Source organism: Varanus komodoensis, unplaced genomic scaffold (assembly GCF_004798865.1).
Source record: "Varanus komodoensis strain SLA01 unplaced genomic scaffold, ASM479886v1 scaffold1, whole genome shotgun sequence".
Taxonomy (NCBI): Eukaryota; Metazoa; Chordata; class Lepidosauria; order Squamata; family Varanidae; genus Varanus; species Varanus komodoensis.
Window position 1 is genome coordinate 56,760,777 of NW_025335268.1, and position 16,378 is coordinate 56,777,154.

The 16,378-nt window shown below is 43.4% G+C and overlaps 1 protein-coding gene across 3 annotated transcripts in view; it reads right to left on the reverse strand.

Annotated features, from left to right (window-relative positions):
* Positions 1–920: 920 nt before the first annotated feature.
* RPF2 (ribosome production factor 2 homolog) overlaps positions 921–16,378 on the reverse strand; it is a 23,007-nt gene continuing 7,549 nt past the window's right edge. For 2 of the 3 annotated variants that reach the window (XM_044426381.1, XM_044426389.1), the window contains exons 5-10: positions 14,706–14,787; positions 13,198–13,274; positions 9,289–9,388; positions 6,457–6,559; positions 2,187–2,331; positions 921–1,481 (exon numbers count right to left, since the gene is read on the reverse strand). In XM_044426381.1, the coding sequence (XP_044282316.1) occupies positions 1,305–1,481; positions 2,187–2,331; positions 6,457–6,559; positions 9,289–9,388; positions 13,198–13,274; positions 14,706–14,787 (684 nt within the window). In that variant the 3' untranslated portion in view covers positions 921–1,304. The remainder of the gene's footprint in view (positions 1,482–2,186; positions 2,332–6,456; positions 6,560–9,288; positions 9,389–13,197; positions 13,275–14,705; positions 14,788–16,378) is intronic. The other variant, XM_044426397.1, reaches the window with a different exon arrangement.

The window sequence follows — 16,378 nt, forward strand, 5'->3', positions numbered from 1 at the left end:
GTGCTCCACCTAATGCCTCATGTGCTCCATATAATGCCTCACAGTTACTTACATTTATGTGTGCGTTTTCTGTACTCACAGTTTATATGCCTACTCATTTAGGTAGCCACCATGTATCTTATGAAGCTAAATTTATAATGCTTACAGGCGAGCAGCGATGGAATGCTTGTGTCAATGTAACGAGAATGTAATGAATGAGATAAACAAACAAACAAATAAAATGTGATGAATTTAAGAAATGATGTCATTTTTGAGTAAAAGGTTCCATCTTCCACATATAGGCAGGAATCGCACTTTTTATTCATAGCTAGAGATGTTATATGACATTTTCCCAGTGGTGCGCATTACTTAAATTCAAAAAGCAGTGGCGAAGGGCTTTGTGATGTTCTAGAAACACAAGGAAGCAGCTCTTCACTGTAATGTGCAAAGTTGAACTGATGCACCTTTCAAAAGCAAGACGTGCAAACTAACCTGAACCGGGAAACTGTAAGCCACCAGAGTTGAGGGAGAGTGGGGTGGAAAATTAGGCATCACAAAGAAATGTGAAGAGATTGGCATCTTTGCTTCTTTTTTTAAAAAGCTATTTATATTATCACATTTCCCAAAATAACAATGTGTAAAACTTTTTTCCATTTCATTCTTTTTTCAGTAAGTTCTTGTTAAAAATAAAGATTTAATTATTTGCAACCAGGTTATGATGCAAGAAGAGTTAGGCAGAGTATGAAGCTGAAATCAACCACCACCAACAACTAAAAGAAGGCAAAAACAACCCCAAATGCCTTGTTTATAGACTATTTCTTATCTCACAATAAGAACCTTGAGCCAATCTGCCCCAAACTCTGACCTTGAAAACAAGCAGTCTGAGTAAATGTATTTTTATTTCCCCCCATAACAAAATAGGCCAAGGTTTTCCCAGAGACTAATATGTGAAAGGTTTATTTTTAAAAAATTATACAGAGTACAAACACACTCTGTCAGTAACTGTACTGTGTTTTTAAATGTACATTAACATGTTGAAAAGGTACTGACAAGAACTAAAGGTAAAAGGAAGAGCGCTGGCCATCTATAATGGCTGGAAGCTATTATGGAAGTAACTTTTCTAAATGGTTATCAGAAGAAACTTGTCCAAATGAAACAATGAAGCTATATGAATTTTCCTCCCTTTAAAAACATCCCAATTATTTGGAATAGCAAAGAGGAACAGTTTGCCTGAAATCTTATTCAAAATAAATTTCAGAAGTTTATTATTTGAGTTAAAAAATCAAACAGCAGCTAACTTGAGTGTACTGTTCAGTCCTATCCCATCACCCCAGCTTTGGTTTCTTTGGACTCTCTCCATCTTCAGTCTTCTTTTCAGCTGGCCTTTTCTTTAAACCTTTCATTTTCCTTGTCTGTAATTTTTCCAGATCCTGTTTCTGCATGTGTATCCGCCCATATTTTGTGCCAAAGACATCATGAGATATATTTTTCTTCTTCTTTGGCTAGAAATATAGAAAAATGCCATTTGTTTCTCTAGAATGACAATTAGTATTTGCACAGCAAACTTCAGCCAGAGAAAACTGTGCATCCACTAGAAAACTCTGTACACATTAGGATTTTTAACTGGCTGCATACAAATTCAAACTGAGGATGAAATCTTGATATCTTAGAGAAATTAAAGTTGTAATTTACAAACAAACAACTCTAGAAAACTTGCTAAATTTTCATTCAGAGATGAGATCTAATTTGGGGGAAAACACCAGGAGTAAGAAAACAGTAATAATTCTCAGATCAGCAATTATTAGCTCATCCTAGGCATGGAGGCAGTCGAAAGGAACTGAGGGAGTGGGCAGGAGCCCCTCCCAGGGATGCAAGGTACAAGTGGTGGGGCTCCCATCCAAACAAACACTTAGCTGTAGAATCTTCCTGCAACAGGCTCCATGCTGGTGCAGAGCCCATGAAAAAGAACCAGATTTAACTGGGGTCCAACTGATCTCAAACAGATCCAAAGCATATTTGTATGATAAGTTTGATCATAAAGGCAGTGGGAAAAATAGGACATTGCTTAAACTACTGGATCAACTGAAGGGACTGTATAGCTTGTTAACAGGGCTTGGGAAAATAGATTTTATATACTGACATTTGAGAATTTGGAAAATTATCTACACACTTTTCTTATGGAGAAGCTTTGAGATTTGCTTGCATACCTTGAGGGCTTTAGGCTGCTTTAGAGACAACTTATAAAGATCATCTGATGCCAAATGTGTCCTCCTGATCACCAAGTCTAGTGAGGGCCCCATATCTTCAAGTTCAATCCTTGGTATTTTGCAACCAGACTTTTTCAACAATACTCTTAAAAATAAAGCGGGGGGGGGGGGGGGGTGGAGACAAAGAAGTAACTCTCGCATTTGGTTGTCTTAATGAGTATTCAAAAGCCCAAATTAAGGGGCAAAGGTGCATCATAACAAAGGCCCTGTGCAATTTGCACTGAATGGGATATCTGTCAGGTTGGGGCAAGCCGCTAATTACTTTGCAGAAGTTAAATAGCACTGTGGACAGGGCTAGACTATAAACCTGCTCTCCATCACAAACTTAAAGCTGTATAACCAATCCCTTTGCTCTACTGCTTGTTAGAGGCTTTGCTGTGCTCAACCAACATGGATTTTGAGAGCACTTATGATACCAAAAAATGTTGCCCCCCCACCATTTTGAGTAATGAAAATCAACACCCTCAATTCTCCAGCCATCAAGGACCTTACTGCCTCTTCTATATTTGTGTACAGACCCTGTAAGTAGCAGCAGGCCCCAGGATATTTGGATATCTGGTTAGCATATATACCTGATTTAGAGTATTTTCCTCTGCCAAGCTGAACTATCATTAAAACTGATCTGCCTGGTTGAGCCATGTATTATACAATCTGGTATTAATAAGAGCTGATAAATGTTTATGATCATGACTCATCTCTGGTGTTTGCCCTCAACTCTACAATTCTTTTATCTGAATTGCTTAGAAGGAAAAAAATATGTTAATACATTCACATCCTAGGGCGGTCGCCGCCGTTTGGGGGGGCCGTTCGGGGGGCCGGCTGGGCTGGGCTGGTCAGGGGGCTCTCACTCTCGTCATGTTAGGCCCTCCTGCTGAGCGCTGAATTTTTTAAATGTTTTTATAATTTTATAGTGTTTATATTGTTTTATGGAGTCGTCCCTGGCCATGCTGCCGCTTGCATTTCCTGGGGAGCGCACCGGCGCGGCCATTGGGGTGGTGATGGGCAGAGGACGTAACTGCAGTGGGAGCTTAACGTGTCCGCATAGAAGAAGGAGGGACAGATGGTTGACACCTGTCCCTACTTCTGGTTTTGCTCCCAGCCAGAGGGTGCCAGGGAGTCTTGTCAGTCGTCCCTCGGGCCTGACGGTGCTGTTGCTTAATGCCAGGTCGGTCAATAACAAATCTGCCCTCATCCATGACTTGATTGTGGATGAGGGGGCCGACCTGGCCTGCATAACGGAGACCTGGGCGGGAGGGGGGGGGATGTCGCCCTCTCTCAAATGTGCCCGCCCAGGTATCTGGTTCAGCACCGTTCACGGCCGGAGGGGAGGGGAGGGGGGGTTGCTTTAGTTTACCGAGCCTCCATCTCCCTCACGGGACTTCCTGTCCCTTCGAGACCAGGGCTGGAGTGTCTCTACTTGGTGTTGGGCGACTGAGACAGACTGGGGATTCTGTTGGTGTACCGTGCACCCTTCTGCCCAACAGTCTCCCTACCTGAGCTGACGGAGACGGTCTCGGACCTGGTGTTGAGGACCCCCAGGATGTTGGTCCTGGGGGACTTCAATCTCCATGCCGAGGCTAGTCTGACCGGGGCGGCTCAGGACTTCATGGCCTCCATGACGGCCATGGGGCTGTCTCAACATGTCACCAGCCCGACCCATGAACGTGGACACACTCTGGACCTGGTTTTCTCGACGGGGCAGGAAGAGGGTGGTCTGAGGGTGGCAAATTTATGCTTGACTCCCCTGTCATGGTCAGATCACTTCCTGGTGAGGTTTGTGCTCGAGAGTGACCTCTCCCTCTGTAAGGGTGCGGACCCGATTGTGTGGGTCCGCCCCCGGAGCCGGATGGATCCGGAAGGATTCCTGAAGGCTCTGGGGGAGTTTCCGGCTGACAAGACGGGTGCTCCTGTCGAGGCTCTGGTCGAACTGTGGAACGGGGAGATGACCAGGGCTGTAGACACGATCGCTCCTAAGCGCCCTCTCCCACCGGGCAGAGCCCGCTCTTCCCCTTGGTATACTCCTGAACTGAGGGCGATGAAGCAGGTTGGGAGACAGCTAGAGTGTAGGTGGAGGAAATCACGGGATGAATCTGACCGAACACATTTAAGAGCCCACTATCGGGCCTATGCTGTGGCGGTGAGGGCGGCGAAAAAGAGATTTTTTTCCGCTTCCATTGCCTCCTCACAATGCCGTCCAGCGGAGCTCTTTTGAGTGGTGCAAGGCCTGGTCTGTCCAGGTCCGAAAGAAGATCTGATTCCACCCTCAAAGGCCCGCTGTGACGACTTTGCCAGGCATTTCAGGGAGAAAATCGCTCAGATTCGTCACGAGCTGGATTCCACTATTGAGTCAGAGGTCTTAAGGGAGACACCGATGCTACCGTCTGGTCCAGAATTATTGGATGAATTTCAGTTACTGAGGCCCGATGATGTGGACAAGGTGCTTGGGCGAGTACGTCCCACCACTTGCCTTTTGGACCCTTGCCCGTCTTGGTTAATAAAGGATTCCAAGCACAGGATTGGAACCTGGATCTTGGAAGTGGTTAACGCTTCTCTGAGGGAGGGTCGGGTGCCTGCCCCTTTAAAGGAGGCGGTAGTCCGACCGGTCCTGAAGAGAGCATCACTGGATCTAGAGATGGCCACTAACTATAGACCAGTGACCAACATCCTGTTGCTGGGCAAGGTGTTAGAGCGGGTGGCGGCGGGACAACTCCAAGCACTCTTGGATGAAACGGATTATCTGGACCCATTTCAGTCCGGCTTCAGACCCGGGTACGGTACTGAATCTGCCTTGGTCGCCCTGTACGATGACCTGTGCAGGGAGAAGGACAGGGGGAGTGCATCCCTGTTGGTTCTCCTGGACCTCTCAGCGGCTTTTGATACCATCGACCATGGTATCCTTCTGGATAGGCTTGCGGGATTGGGGGTTGGAGGCACTGCTTTGCAGTGGTTCCGCTCCTATCTCAATGGCCGATTCCAGAAGGTGGTGCTGGGGGACTATGGCTCTGCACCATGGCAGCTATGCCATGGAGTACCGCAGGGGTCCATTTTGTCCCCCTTGTGTTTAACATCTACATGAAACCGCTGGGAGAGGTCATCAGGAGGTGTGGGCTGCGGAATCACCAGTACGCTGATGATACCCAGCTCTACCTCTCGTTTTCCACCAATCCAGGTGAGGCAGTGGCTGTACTGAACCGGTGCCTGGCCGAGGTAATGGGCTGGATGAGGGCCAATAAACTGAAGCTCAATCCAGGCAAGACGGAGGTCCTGTTGGTTGGCGGTTCGGGCTTCGGAGAAGGTGAATTGAACCTTGTCCTGAACGGGGTTGCACTCCCTCCCAGGGACAAGGTCCGCAGCTTGGGAGTGCTCCTCGACCCGGAGCTTTCACTCGAAGCTCAGGTAACAGCAGCGGCGAGGAGCGCTTTCCTCCAGCTTCGGCTGATTCATCAGCTGCGTCCCTATCTGGAGTACGACAGCCTCGCAACAGTGACTCATGCATTAGTGACTTCCCATCTTGACTTCTGTAACGCGCTCTACGTGGGGCTGCCCTTGAAGACAGTCCGGATACTTCAGTTGGTTCAAAACAGAGCTGCCAGGTTGCTGACGGGAACTGGACGTTATGCTCACATGACTCCAGTTCTCCGTCAGCTTCACTGGCTTCCCATTGAAGTCCGGGCCCAATTCAAGGTGTTGGTGATGACCTATAAAGCCCTAAACGGCTTGGGTCCTGGTTACCTGAAGGAGCGCTTACGTCCATATATGCCCAGCCGCCCCTTGAGATCAGCAGGAGAGGCCCTCCTCCGGGAGCCCTCAGTGAAGGAAATTAGGAGGGTGGCTACTCGAAGGAGGGCTTTCTCAGCGGTGGCGCCTAAGTTATGGAATGCGCTCCCCAGAGAGGTCCGCCTGGCACCATCGTTATTTGTTTTTCGGCGCCAGGCGAAGACCTTTTTATTTAAGCAGCATTTTAAATGTTAATATTATTGAATTTTATTCGGCCAGGGCGGCTTATTTTATTTTACTGTATATATTTTAATTGTTATTGTTTTAATGTATTTTGTGTTTGATGTTGTAAGCCGCCCCGAGGCCTTGGCAAGGGGCGGCATAGAAATGTTTTAATAAATAAATAAAAATAAGTACTTCTCACAATTTCTTCTTGAGTAAGCATATTACTACTGCAGATAGTGGCACACAACCAACTACTACAGAGACTTACTTGTAACTTCTCATGTAGATTTTATCATCCACAGCTGTGAAATGAAGAACATGTTCTAAACCTGCCAGACGAATACTGGGCACAACAGGGCCTCTGAAGAAATCTAAGAGGAGGAAAAAAGAGAAGGAGCCATTTCTGGAGGCAACCAGAAATGCCACAGCAAACTCTGCTGGAACACCACCACACTCTTTTAAAATCACTGGGCTGTAACAGCCCAAACATTTTGTCCCTCAAAGAGTGAAGTTTCAGCAGCAAGTGGGACACTTTTAAGGCAGAATATATTGTAAAACTTGGCTTACCTTTGGGAAGCTTTAAAAGTTTTTTCTCTGGTGACCAGAGAAAGAAAGAGAAAAGAATGAGAGTTGATTGAATGATCTCTAGAGCCCACTGTAGGAATGGTGTATTGTGGTGCCCATAGGCTCCAATTTCCCTGCCACAGCTTCTCGTTGACCAAACCTGGCAATGTAGCCTCTTGGGATGATTAACAAACCACCCCACAATCCTACAATAGGCCATGCATCCTGTGTGGTTTGTTAAATACTAGAACGAACCACCTTGTTGGGTTCTGATGACACAGGTAATCACATCCAGCAAGAGTAACTGGGAAAATGATCTGGCAAATGACCAGAAATTGTGGGGTGCCTCATGCCATGAAAACTAGGCCAGGAAAAGGTTTACCAAAGAGGGAGAAGGGAAAAAAAGCTAGGATGGCTTATTTCTTCCACTGAGCATGGGTTGGATTTACGCTACTACCCTTGCTGGCGCAGCTCGTCACATTTTGTGACCCTGGCAAAAGTGGCTTCTAGCTTTAGTAACAAACCACACAGAACCTATGGGCTGTTGCAGGGTTCTGGAATGACTTGTTAATCCCAGCAACACACCCCGGTCATGATTCGTATGACAGAGCAAGGTGTGGATGATACATGGTGTGTACAGCAACAGAAATAACCCACAGTGGTTTGTTTTTCACTCCATGATCACGCAAGCAGACAGGCAGACAGGCCTCCTTAGGGAAGCCAGTCGCCAAGATGTCCTCCCTCTAAAATAACTGTGTGTGTGAATGTGAAAGAGATGGCTATTTGCCTGAGACAAAGAAAAAAGCAATGATTTCACAATGGAATTTTGTTTTTAATGGATTGGTGCATCTTTTTGTTTTTTCCTGATCAAACAAGCCTTACAACTGCACATTTTATTTATGATTTAGGGTATTTTAGAGGAATGTTGCCCATGCTGTGTGTGTGTTGGGATGGGTGGGAGGGAGGGAGTGAAGAACCAATGAGTTGGCAAAGATTTTTAAACTGTCAGACCAGATCTGTAATACAAACTGCAAGCAAAGAAAAAAAACAAAAAGATCTCTAATGCCTCTTCTTTTTTGGAAACCACCTTGAATGTCAGGCATTTCTCATTCTATACAGTGGAAAATTCTTTGTTGTAAGACATTGAATATCATTTGTTTGCATATATAATTATTGCAATGGTCCTATAATTGCAAAAATGCCATTTTGTCTGAATTCTACAAGCTTAGGGAAATACTAGCTACATAACATTTCTAAGCCACTATGCACACAGATGATACTCTTTTTAAAAAGCTAGATCCCGCCTTCTATTCCACTGCAACACTTATGACCATGTTTTCCCAGTCCCGTGTTCTTTCAACAGCAGTAATGCATGACTCACTCAAAAGGGCAAACAACAGCTTATGGCCCGCAAGCCCATCGAAATGTAGCTGTTGACTAAGAACAGAGATGTCATCACACAGATCTGGCAACAGAGTTTATTCAGGGTCAGCTATTTCCCAGGGCTTGCAGCAAAATACCATATTTAAAGGGCAATTACTATTTTTAAGCCATTATCTTTTAGCAGGTAGCCAAAAGATTTTTTTCTTCAGTGCAGCAGTTCCACAGCAGGCCCATGTACAGAAAATCCAGCGGGCATTGCCTTATGATCCTTCCATCATTCCCTAGCAGATTGCAAGCTCTACCTGTTGCTTTGCCATCATATTTCACTGAATAGCATACATTCAACAATTTTCTTCAGTTTGTATTTGACTAGAGTTCACTGATGAGGAAGCAAGACTTTTCTTTCGGAATGTTAGCAGGCAATGATGCTCCAGTGGACATTTCTCCCACATTTTTGGATCAAATTGCACATATACACAACATGAGCACTGCATTAAAAGCCCCAAGAATAATGGTAATGGAAACATGGATATGGTAGAGGAGAAGTGAGTCAAGTTTGTACATCCCTCAAGGTCTCCCAAAGTCTGTGTAAAGGGAGGCAGATACATATTTCCCATTTCATTTTTGTCTAGCTAGGATGGTGGGGAAGACCTATGGGGAGATACTGGCTTGCATCTCCCCACTCAGCCAGCCATTGTCATGTTGTCTTGGTTTCATTAATCAAAAACATTTTTTTTTATTTTTTTGAAGTTACACATACATATGCACACGCTGACTTTGATACGGTGCTCCCATCCAGACTGCTGATCAACGTCAGCACTGCGGCAACACTACAGCATCTGGTGTTTCCAGACTATCCAGTGGACCCTGTCCTTTCTCTTAGGGTCAAATCTATTTCTGTCCGCTAATCTATTCATTCATCTTAGGGCAGATATATCAATTTCCTCCCACATGCATACCAGCAAGAACCAAAATGAGACACAGTCCTCTGGACTAGAAGACTGAACGTGTAATGAAAAAAGCACTTAATGTAAAAGGTACTCATTTCACATGACAACAAATATTTCAGCAATCTAGTCCTGCCAGGAAATGACTAAATTCCCAGCCAAAGATGAAGAAGGCCGCAAATGTTCCTCTGCAAAAAAAGGCTTACCAATTAGAAGACTTTTTAATCTTCTGTGTTCTTCACTGATATCAAAAGCATCGCCTGCAAATATCAGCATGGGCTTCGTTCCTTCAGGACACTTGCTGTTCTATCATATATTTTAAAAGAGAAAATGAGTAAGGGAAGTGTGAGAAGAAAGACTTCATCTTGGGCAGTGTCTCAGTGGCAATTACATTACTTTCCCATGCAAGTAAGAGGGACACGTGGCCATTTTTACACCCCACATATTTTACTTGTTGATCTGCACTGAAGAAGCCCCACCTGGTCCACCACAGGGATGGTGAACCAGCTGCTCAGAACTGCAAGTGGGAGGGGCTTACGCAGACCTGCACAACACCCGTCCCTCCTGCCAGCCCTGTGCCACCGGCCACTCTTGGGCTCAGCAGTCCAGGAGCAAAGCCCCTGGGGCTGGGAATGTATATATTCCACATGGGCATCTGCATATGCTAGAGTGCGCTGCAGATTAGGGCACCAAGGAAGCCTCCAAAAGACATGACATGTATTCACAATATAGGCTGTATTACCATTTTTATTATTTGTGCATTTTAATACATTGTTAGCTTATGTAATAAAGGATCCTGTACAGTGTTTGGGGTTTTTTGCTCTTAATGCAACTTTTGGTTTAATAGGTTTTTGTTACCTAATATTTTGTGCCTTCTGTTCTATGTGAACAAGTGCCTCAGGCATGGTAAAAAAAAAAAAAAGGATTAAGATATATCCTTCTGTTGGGAAAAATGATTAAATACTGAAAGTGTGCTCCAGGTTGGTCCACCGTGTTAAGTAACCTCTGCTCTCACATGGGAAAAGGGTCAGCAACTTTTTGGGGCCTGTGGGGGCCTTGACAAATTGAGGAAAAGCTCTGGGAACCACCAAAAATGGATACACCGTGGGGGAAAGCAGCCTCTTGCCTCCTTCATTTCCTAAGAATGCCTCTGTGCCCCAAATCTGGTAACGACAGGCCATTACTTTCTTTGTTAGTACGAACATTTGTTAAATAAATAAATAGAGGGCAGGTAGGCACCTCAGTGGGCACCAAGAAGGGCACTCAAAACATAATGGTGCCGGCAGGAGCCCTTCCTATGAATGAATCAAGGGCTGCAGCATACTCAAAGAAGCACTAATTTGTAAAATACTGTTCTCTATTCACCTCTTTTTCATTGCGTCCTAAGTAAGCCAAGAAAGAAATAGTTCTCGATTGGTATAATCTAAGTGCTATGGGAAGCTGATGGTTTCCTTGCAATTATGGCTGCAATCCTTAACTGATCAACTAGATTATTATTTATTTATTGCATTTCTATACATCTCCACAGCCTATAATCAATTTAAGTTATCTGAAATCAGTTGAGACAGGCACCTCAAATAACTGGGTAATTTTTAAAGGTTGTTTTTAATATAATTACTTAGAAAAACTGCAAATAGCAAGCACTATGTCAGAAGAAAGTTTCTAGAATGGTGCTCCTTACATGTGCATCATCTAAAATAAAGAACAAAGCGATTCTTTTATTCATATATAACACTCATTTAATGACTCAATTAAGACTGCTTTAAATCAAGTGGCAGTCCTAATTTTTCCAACAACTGCCCAGTGAGTGACTGGCCATAGCAGCCAAAAAATGAATGCTCCACTACTTAGGAACTCCTCGAACAAGTAGGACAGCTGATTATGCCAATCAAAACAACAGCAATCTACCACAGTTGGCCAGAACTAAAGCTCCTGCTCATATCAGATGCTGGACATGATCCTGTGCAGGAAGTAGCTTCAAGTTTCCGGCACAACTGTATAGCGCTGCTTCTGTCCTGTCTGTTCCATCACAGATACATTCCATAACCCTGCAATAACATTTCAAAAGCCATTTCCTATGAGTTATGGGAGAAGGAGTAATGTGAAAAATCCCCCACAGTACTCACTAGAAATCTTGCTGCACATTTCGCTAAATCATGAAAAAGTTTATAGCAATGTACTTGGATTTGGTGGGGGAAAACAGAGCTGTACACTCCCTGTGCTTTTTGATAAACTAGGTGTTAGATTAAATCAAGGCACCTAAAATATGTTAGATTTCTAAAACCATTCCCTGCCTCTAAAATTCATTTATGCACAGCTCACTTTGGGATGGTTTAAATAGAAAAGAAGCTTGCAAATGCAATCAAATAGATTATTTTTCCCAAGGATCATCTGACTCTGTACCCCCCTGTCTGGTCACTGTGGTTGTCAGGAGAGGCAGTCTCAGTGGTGCCACGTACTTGGCAGGTCCGCCTTATGGCTACCGAGAACAGAACTTTTAATGTTGCATCTTCTGACCTGTAGAACTCCCTATCCATTAATATTACACAGTCACAGAATGTGCTGCAGTTTTGCTGTCTGCTTAAAATGTATCTTTTCTCTTGGGCTTTCACTGTAATAAAACACAGCTATGTATACTGATTATGTGACTGTCTAGTCTTTATTCCACATGACTGCTGTGATTTTAATGTTGTACAACCCTGTAATATTTTAATATTCAGCAGTATATAAAGGTGTATGCATAAAAATCAATTAAAAAATAAAACAGAAAACACACCAACAGGTTATTCAGAAGCAGCAGACCAAAAGAGATCACACTCCAAATGGTAGCTAAAAACATTTTCACCAACCCCTCAAAAACAAGGATGCTCAGCAGATGTCCACTATCTTGGTGCTGCCACCAAAAAGGTCCTGTGTCTCTTGTATTTATTTCCTTCTGTAGGCAAGGAACAGATAGCAAGGCCTCCAGTGCAGATCACAAGGGCCAGGCAGCAGGCCATTTTTGAATAAAGGTTATCAAACTCTTTAACCTGAGCCCAGAAACAAGCAGACCATTCATGCTGATAGAAAAAGATTTGAGTTATATACTCTAATCTATGGATCCCTAATGACAACTAGTTGCATTTTCCAAGTTTTTTTTCCCCGCAAGTCACCTGTTCTGAAATGTGGGAGCTATGCAAAAAGTCATCTACCCATAGAATTAGGTCATTTTCTGCTTTGAAGAACGTATACACAAATGGTCCCATGTCAGACCGAAAGCTAGCATAACTGAATACTCTTCTATATAGAAAAGCAATTTCTCTACCCCAAAACTAGATGGCAGAGAGAATTCTAGATCCACCTCCCCTTTCCCAACTAATTTTTTATATCTGGATGAGCATTAAGTCAGGTGATCCTTCACCTGTTGTCTGATTTGCTACAGCTTTGGCTCAGAATTAGTATTTCAATAGCAGCTTGGTCTTTGCCATAAGGATGATGTACAAGGTGAATTAAGGTTTGCCACAGTCTCCTCACAAGTTTTTCCCATTTTGATTTTAAAAGAATTCTGAATTATTCTCATTTTTAATTGGAAGGATGAGATTTCATGTACAAAATAAGAGTCTTAAGAATTCATCCATGGCTTATATTTGCAGCAGCAAGTTTTTATCATGATAAAAGCAAACCAAGACTACTGTAGAGGATCCTGCTATGGGGTCCACTAACAGGGATGCTTTTTCCTAGTGTGCTCTTGAGGCACAATACATGTACTCAGCTCAGCCTTCTCCAACCTGAAGCCCTCCTGATGTGCTGTAATGCAAGTTGCAGTGTGTTAAGCTTGTGCATATGGATGGCATGCAAAGACCATGTTATTTTCCCAGGCCTTCAATTCTGCTGTGATTCCTGCTGTGATTTATTGTTCTCTTTTACTGTTTCTGTTGCATTTTTTCTTTGATGAAATGCCCTGGAGATCTTGAATAGAAGGGCCCTATAGAAAAATTGACTGAATGAATAAACCATGCCTCATGAGAAGGACTTCTGGTGATAGTCTCTCCTCCCAGCCAGATGTTTTAAGCTATGCAACTACCAATTAATAAATATTTCCACTGATAAACTTTGGATGTTCAACAGCATCTTACCTTGATTTCTTTGAGTGCTACAAACTTCTCAACGCCCAGTTCAACCATATCCAGAACATGATAATCGTACATGCGACCTACCAAAATTGATTACAAAATAAACCAGTTTGTCCTTGATCAGGCATGTTCGACACAGAACTGCCGTTTGGGAAACACATGTCCAGCAGGGTTACCACTAATAAGCACAATTTAAAGTACATTTAGAAAACATATGCATATGGCTACACTGGCCAAGTAAGAGCTGACTGCATCGACTCCCTCATCTTATAAGCCACATACGTCTGCACTGGGGATGAGGGGCGCAGACACTTGCCAACACACTGGTGAGCACCTGCCTCCCGCCCAGGAACCTTCCTTCCCATTGCTTCTCTGGCCCAAGAGCAGGGCTCTGGGATCCGCCCACTGTGCCTTGGCCCCCTGCTATGGGACTCTCTCCTGTTTGGGGGAAGACTCCCTTCCGCAAAGATTCTTCCAGGGAATGGCATGGGCCAGAAGTGTGGCAACTGTGGGGAGATACAAGAGTCACAGTGCTGGCTGGCTTGGCTCCTGCTTTCCCCAAGCCTCCAAGCATTCAACTGATGGAAACCTGACTCATGTGTCACACAGACTGGTGTGCTCACAAATCAAAAAAAGCCAGAGAGGCTTGTTTGCTGGTATGCTGGACAGATGACTGGGTTTGCCATGGCTAGTTCTCATCCTCAGTCCTTCTGGGCAAGTATCCCCAGGGACTTTGTGCCAGAACCCGCCTTATCTCGTTGCCCTATCCCTCTTTCTGCTCCAATTGCTATTCCTTCTCATTCACCACTTTAAAAAATAAAACAAAACATTGCTTCGGGAATATGCAAATGTGCATATAATTAAAACATTATGATCACCCCCTCACATGTCACAAGTATGCACTTTTCCCTGTCTGATAAGCACAGTCTTTCCTGGTTAATGTCCTTGATGTTGCAGCTGTGAATGGGGGTCAGAAGGGGAACAGGTAACAGACAAGGAAACTGACAAGAGGAAGCTGCAGGTAGAGGAATTTGTGAATGTCCAGGAGAGAAATAATAGCAAGAGAGGATGGACCCAGTAGCATAATTCAAATGCACTGAAACTGCGGGGAAAGAATGAGGGCAGTAAGTGCGCCAAGGAGTTGGGGAACACTCTCTCCCCCTTGGCAATGTAATGCTCTAGCCATGTCTGGATGTCACAGGCCACATCCTGTTCAGGTGCTGGATCAACACACAGAAAAGGCAAGACTAAAAGCCAAGAGTCCTAGCAGAGTTAATCCATGGCACAACAATGAGATGTGCTTAAAATGATGACACATAAAAACCTAATTCTTCTTTCTTAACCATTCAAACCTATTGCCTATGCTTGGCCCTGAACTTATGTGTAAAGAAAATTAAAATTCAAGGCCAAGCTTTCAGGAGTCTAATAGAAGGCTACAGATCTTTCCATTCCCACTTTAAAGAAATCTCATTTCTGAACCATTTCTTCCAACCCATAAAAAACAATGTTACCTATTATAAGGTTACTGGGTCTCTTCTTATTATGTGATCCAAACAGGAATAAAGAACAGTCAGACTTCTTAGAAAAAAATTCCTAGGAACAGAAGACCTGTTTTTATATATGTTGAAGGCATTGCAAAGCACATTCAAACAACACTTTTCAGTACTGAACATTAATTCTTCAAAGCAGTGCAGGGCTACTGAACAGCCTTATTCCTTGACAAAGGAGAATACCCTACTGGTTGCTTATGATTATCTCCAGATTAAATGTAATTGATCTTCTTAGAAAATTAAGGCATTGTGTCATTGGTAAGCTTGTTGAGTAGAAAGTTATGAAATCCAGAAAACTAGGCTATCAGCCCAGCCATACAAGTTCAGTGGGGCTTTGGAACAGGGGTTCTTGAAAAACAGCTATGTCCCACACTTGGGGTTCAATTTTTTTGTAGTTCACAGGTGCATGCAAAGTGTTTCCATATGTGAGGAGTGGCTTGCCAATTTTTCTTTTCAGTGGCTCCTCTCATGACTCGTAAGACGGTGTTCCAGAAGTCTCTCTGCTCATTTAGGGACTACTTCTGGAAAGGGATAGCTAAGAAGCTCCCATTTCTAGATAAAATACTGCATGGAGCACTTTGAACAGAGAACACCAGTTGGCCTGATTCTGCAATCCACAAAAGATTAACACAAAATTCATCATTAACATATATTATTTATAAAACACCTAAAAAGCACTTAAACATTCATTTTGAATCTGCATTCTTCAAAGCAAGACAGAATCTGCATTCAGATTCTATCCCTAACAAAATCAACTCCACACACACAACACTCTACAAATCTGATATGGAGTTGCCAGTTCAGGTCCTTTATTTTTGGAGTACACATAACAAAGGGATTAGGGAAAATGTCAGAACACGTTATGTTATTTTGCTCAGCTGTGTTTGTCTTCTGTTGCCTACCTGAGTTTTTGGGATGAGGCAAACTACAAAGCAAGTTAAAGGAGTTACATACATTTTATATATAAATTGTTAAAGGTCCAGTATGTGGTCTCACTCTGAATTATCTCTGAAAATTTTATTCTTGCCTGGCAAATTTCTAATAAAAAATTGCATGACTCCGCTATACTCACATGCAACATGAAAGATGTTCTTAAGCCTACCTGCCATTGCATCGCAAAATTAGGCACCAATATGAAGGAAATGGTGTAGTAGTTAGAACACAAGACTAAGACTTGGGAGACCTGGGTTCTAGTCCTACTTGGCCACACTGCTCCCTGGGTAACTTACTCGCCTACCTCACAGAATTGTTGTTATAAGGATAAAAGAAAGAGAGAAAGAGGATTACGCAAACTCCACTGAATTCCTTGCAAGAGGAAAAAAGATGGCATACGTAGTAATACTTTTTTTTAATGGGTCCTATGTCTCCTTCACAACAAGCTCTGCCTAAAGGAGAAGAATAAGAGACTTATGCTGGCAGAGAGAATCGTTAGCAATGTTTATCAGGAAAAAAATCATTTTGAATCATAATTTAGCATTATGAAAAGGAACTGCAGTGCACCTGAGATACATGTGCCTCTCCCTGCCTCCTGAGACACAATCAGGAGTAGCTCAGGATCTTATGCTGTGGTTTTTCATCAGAGGTAGGATGTCCTATCATCTGAATCCAACAAACCATGGTTAATCTTAACTATG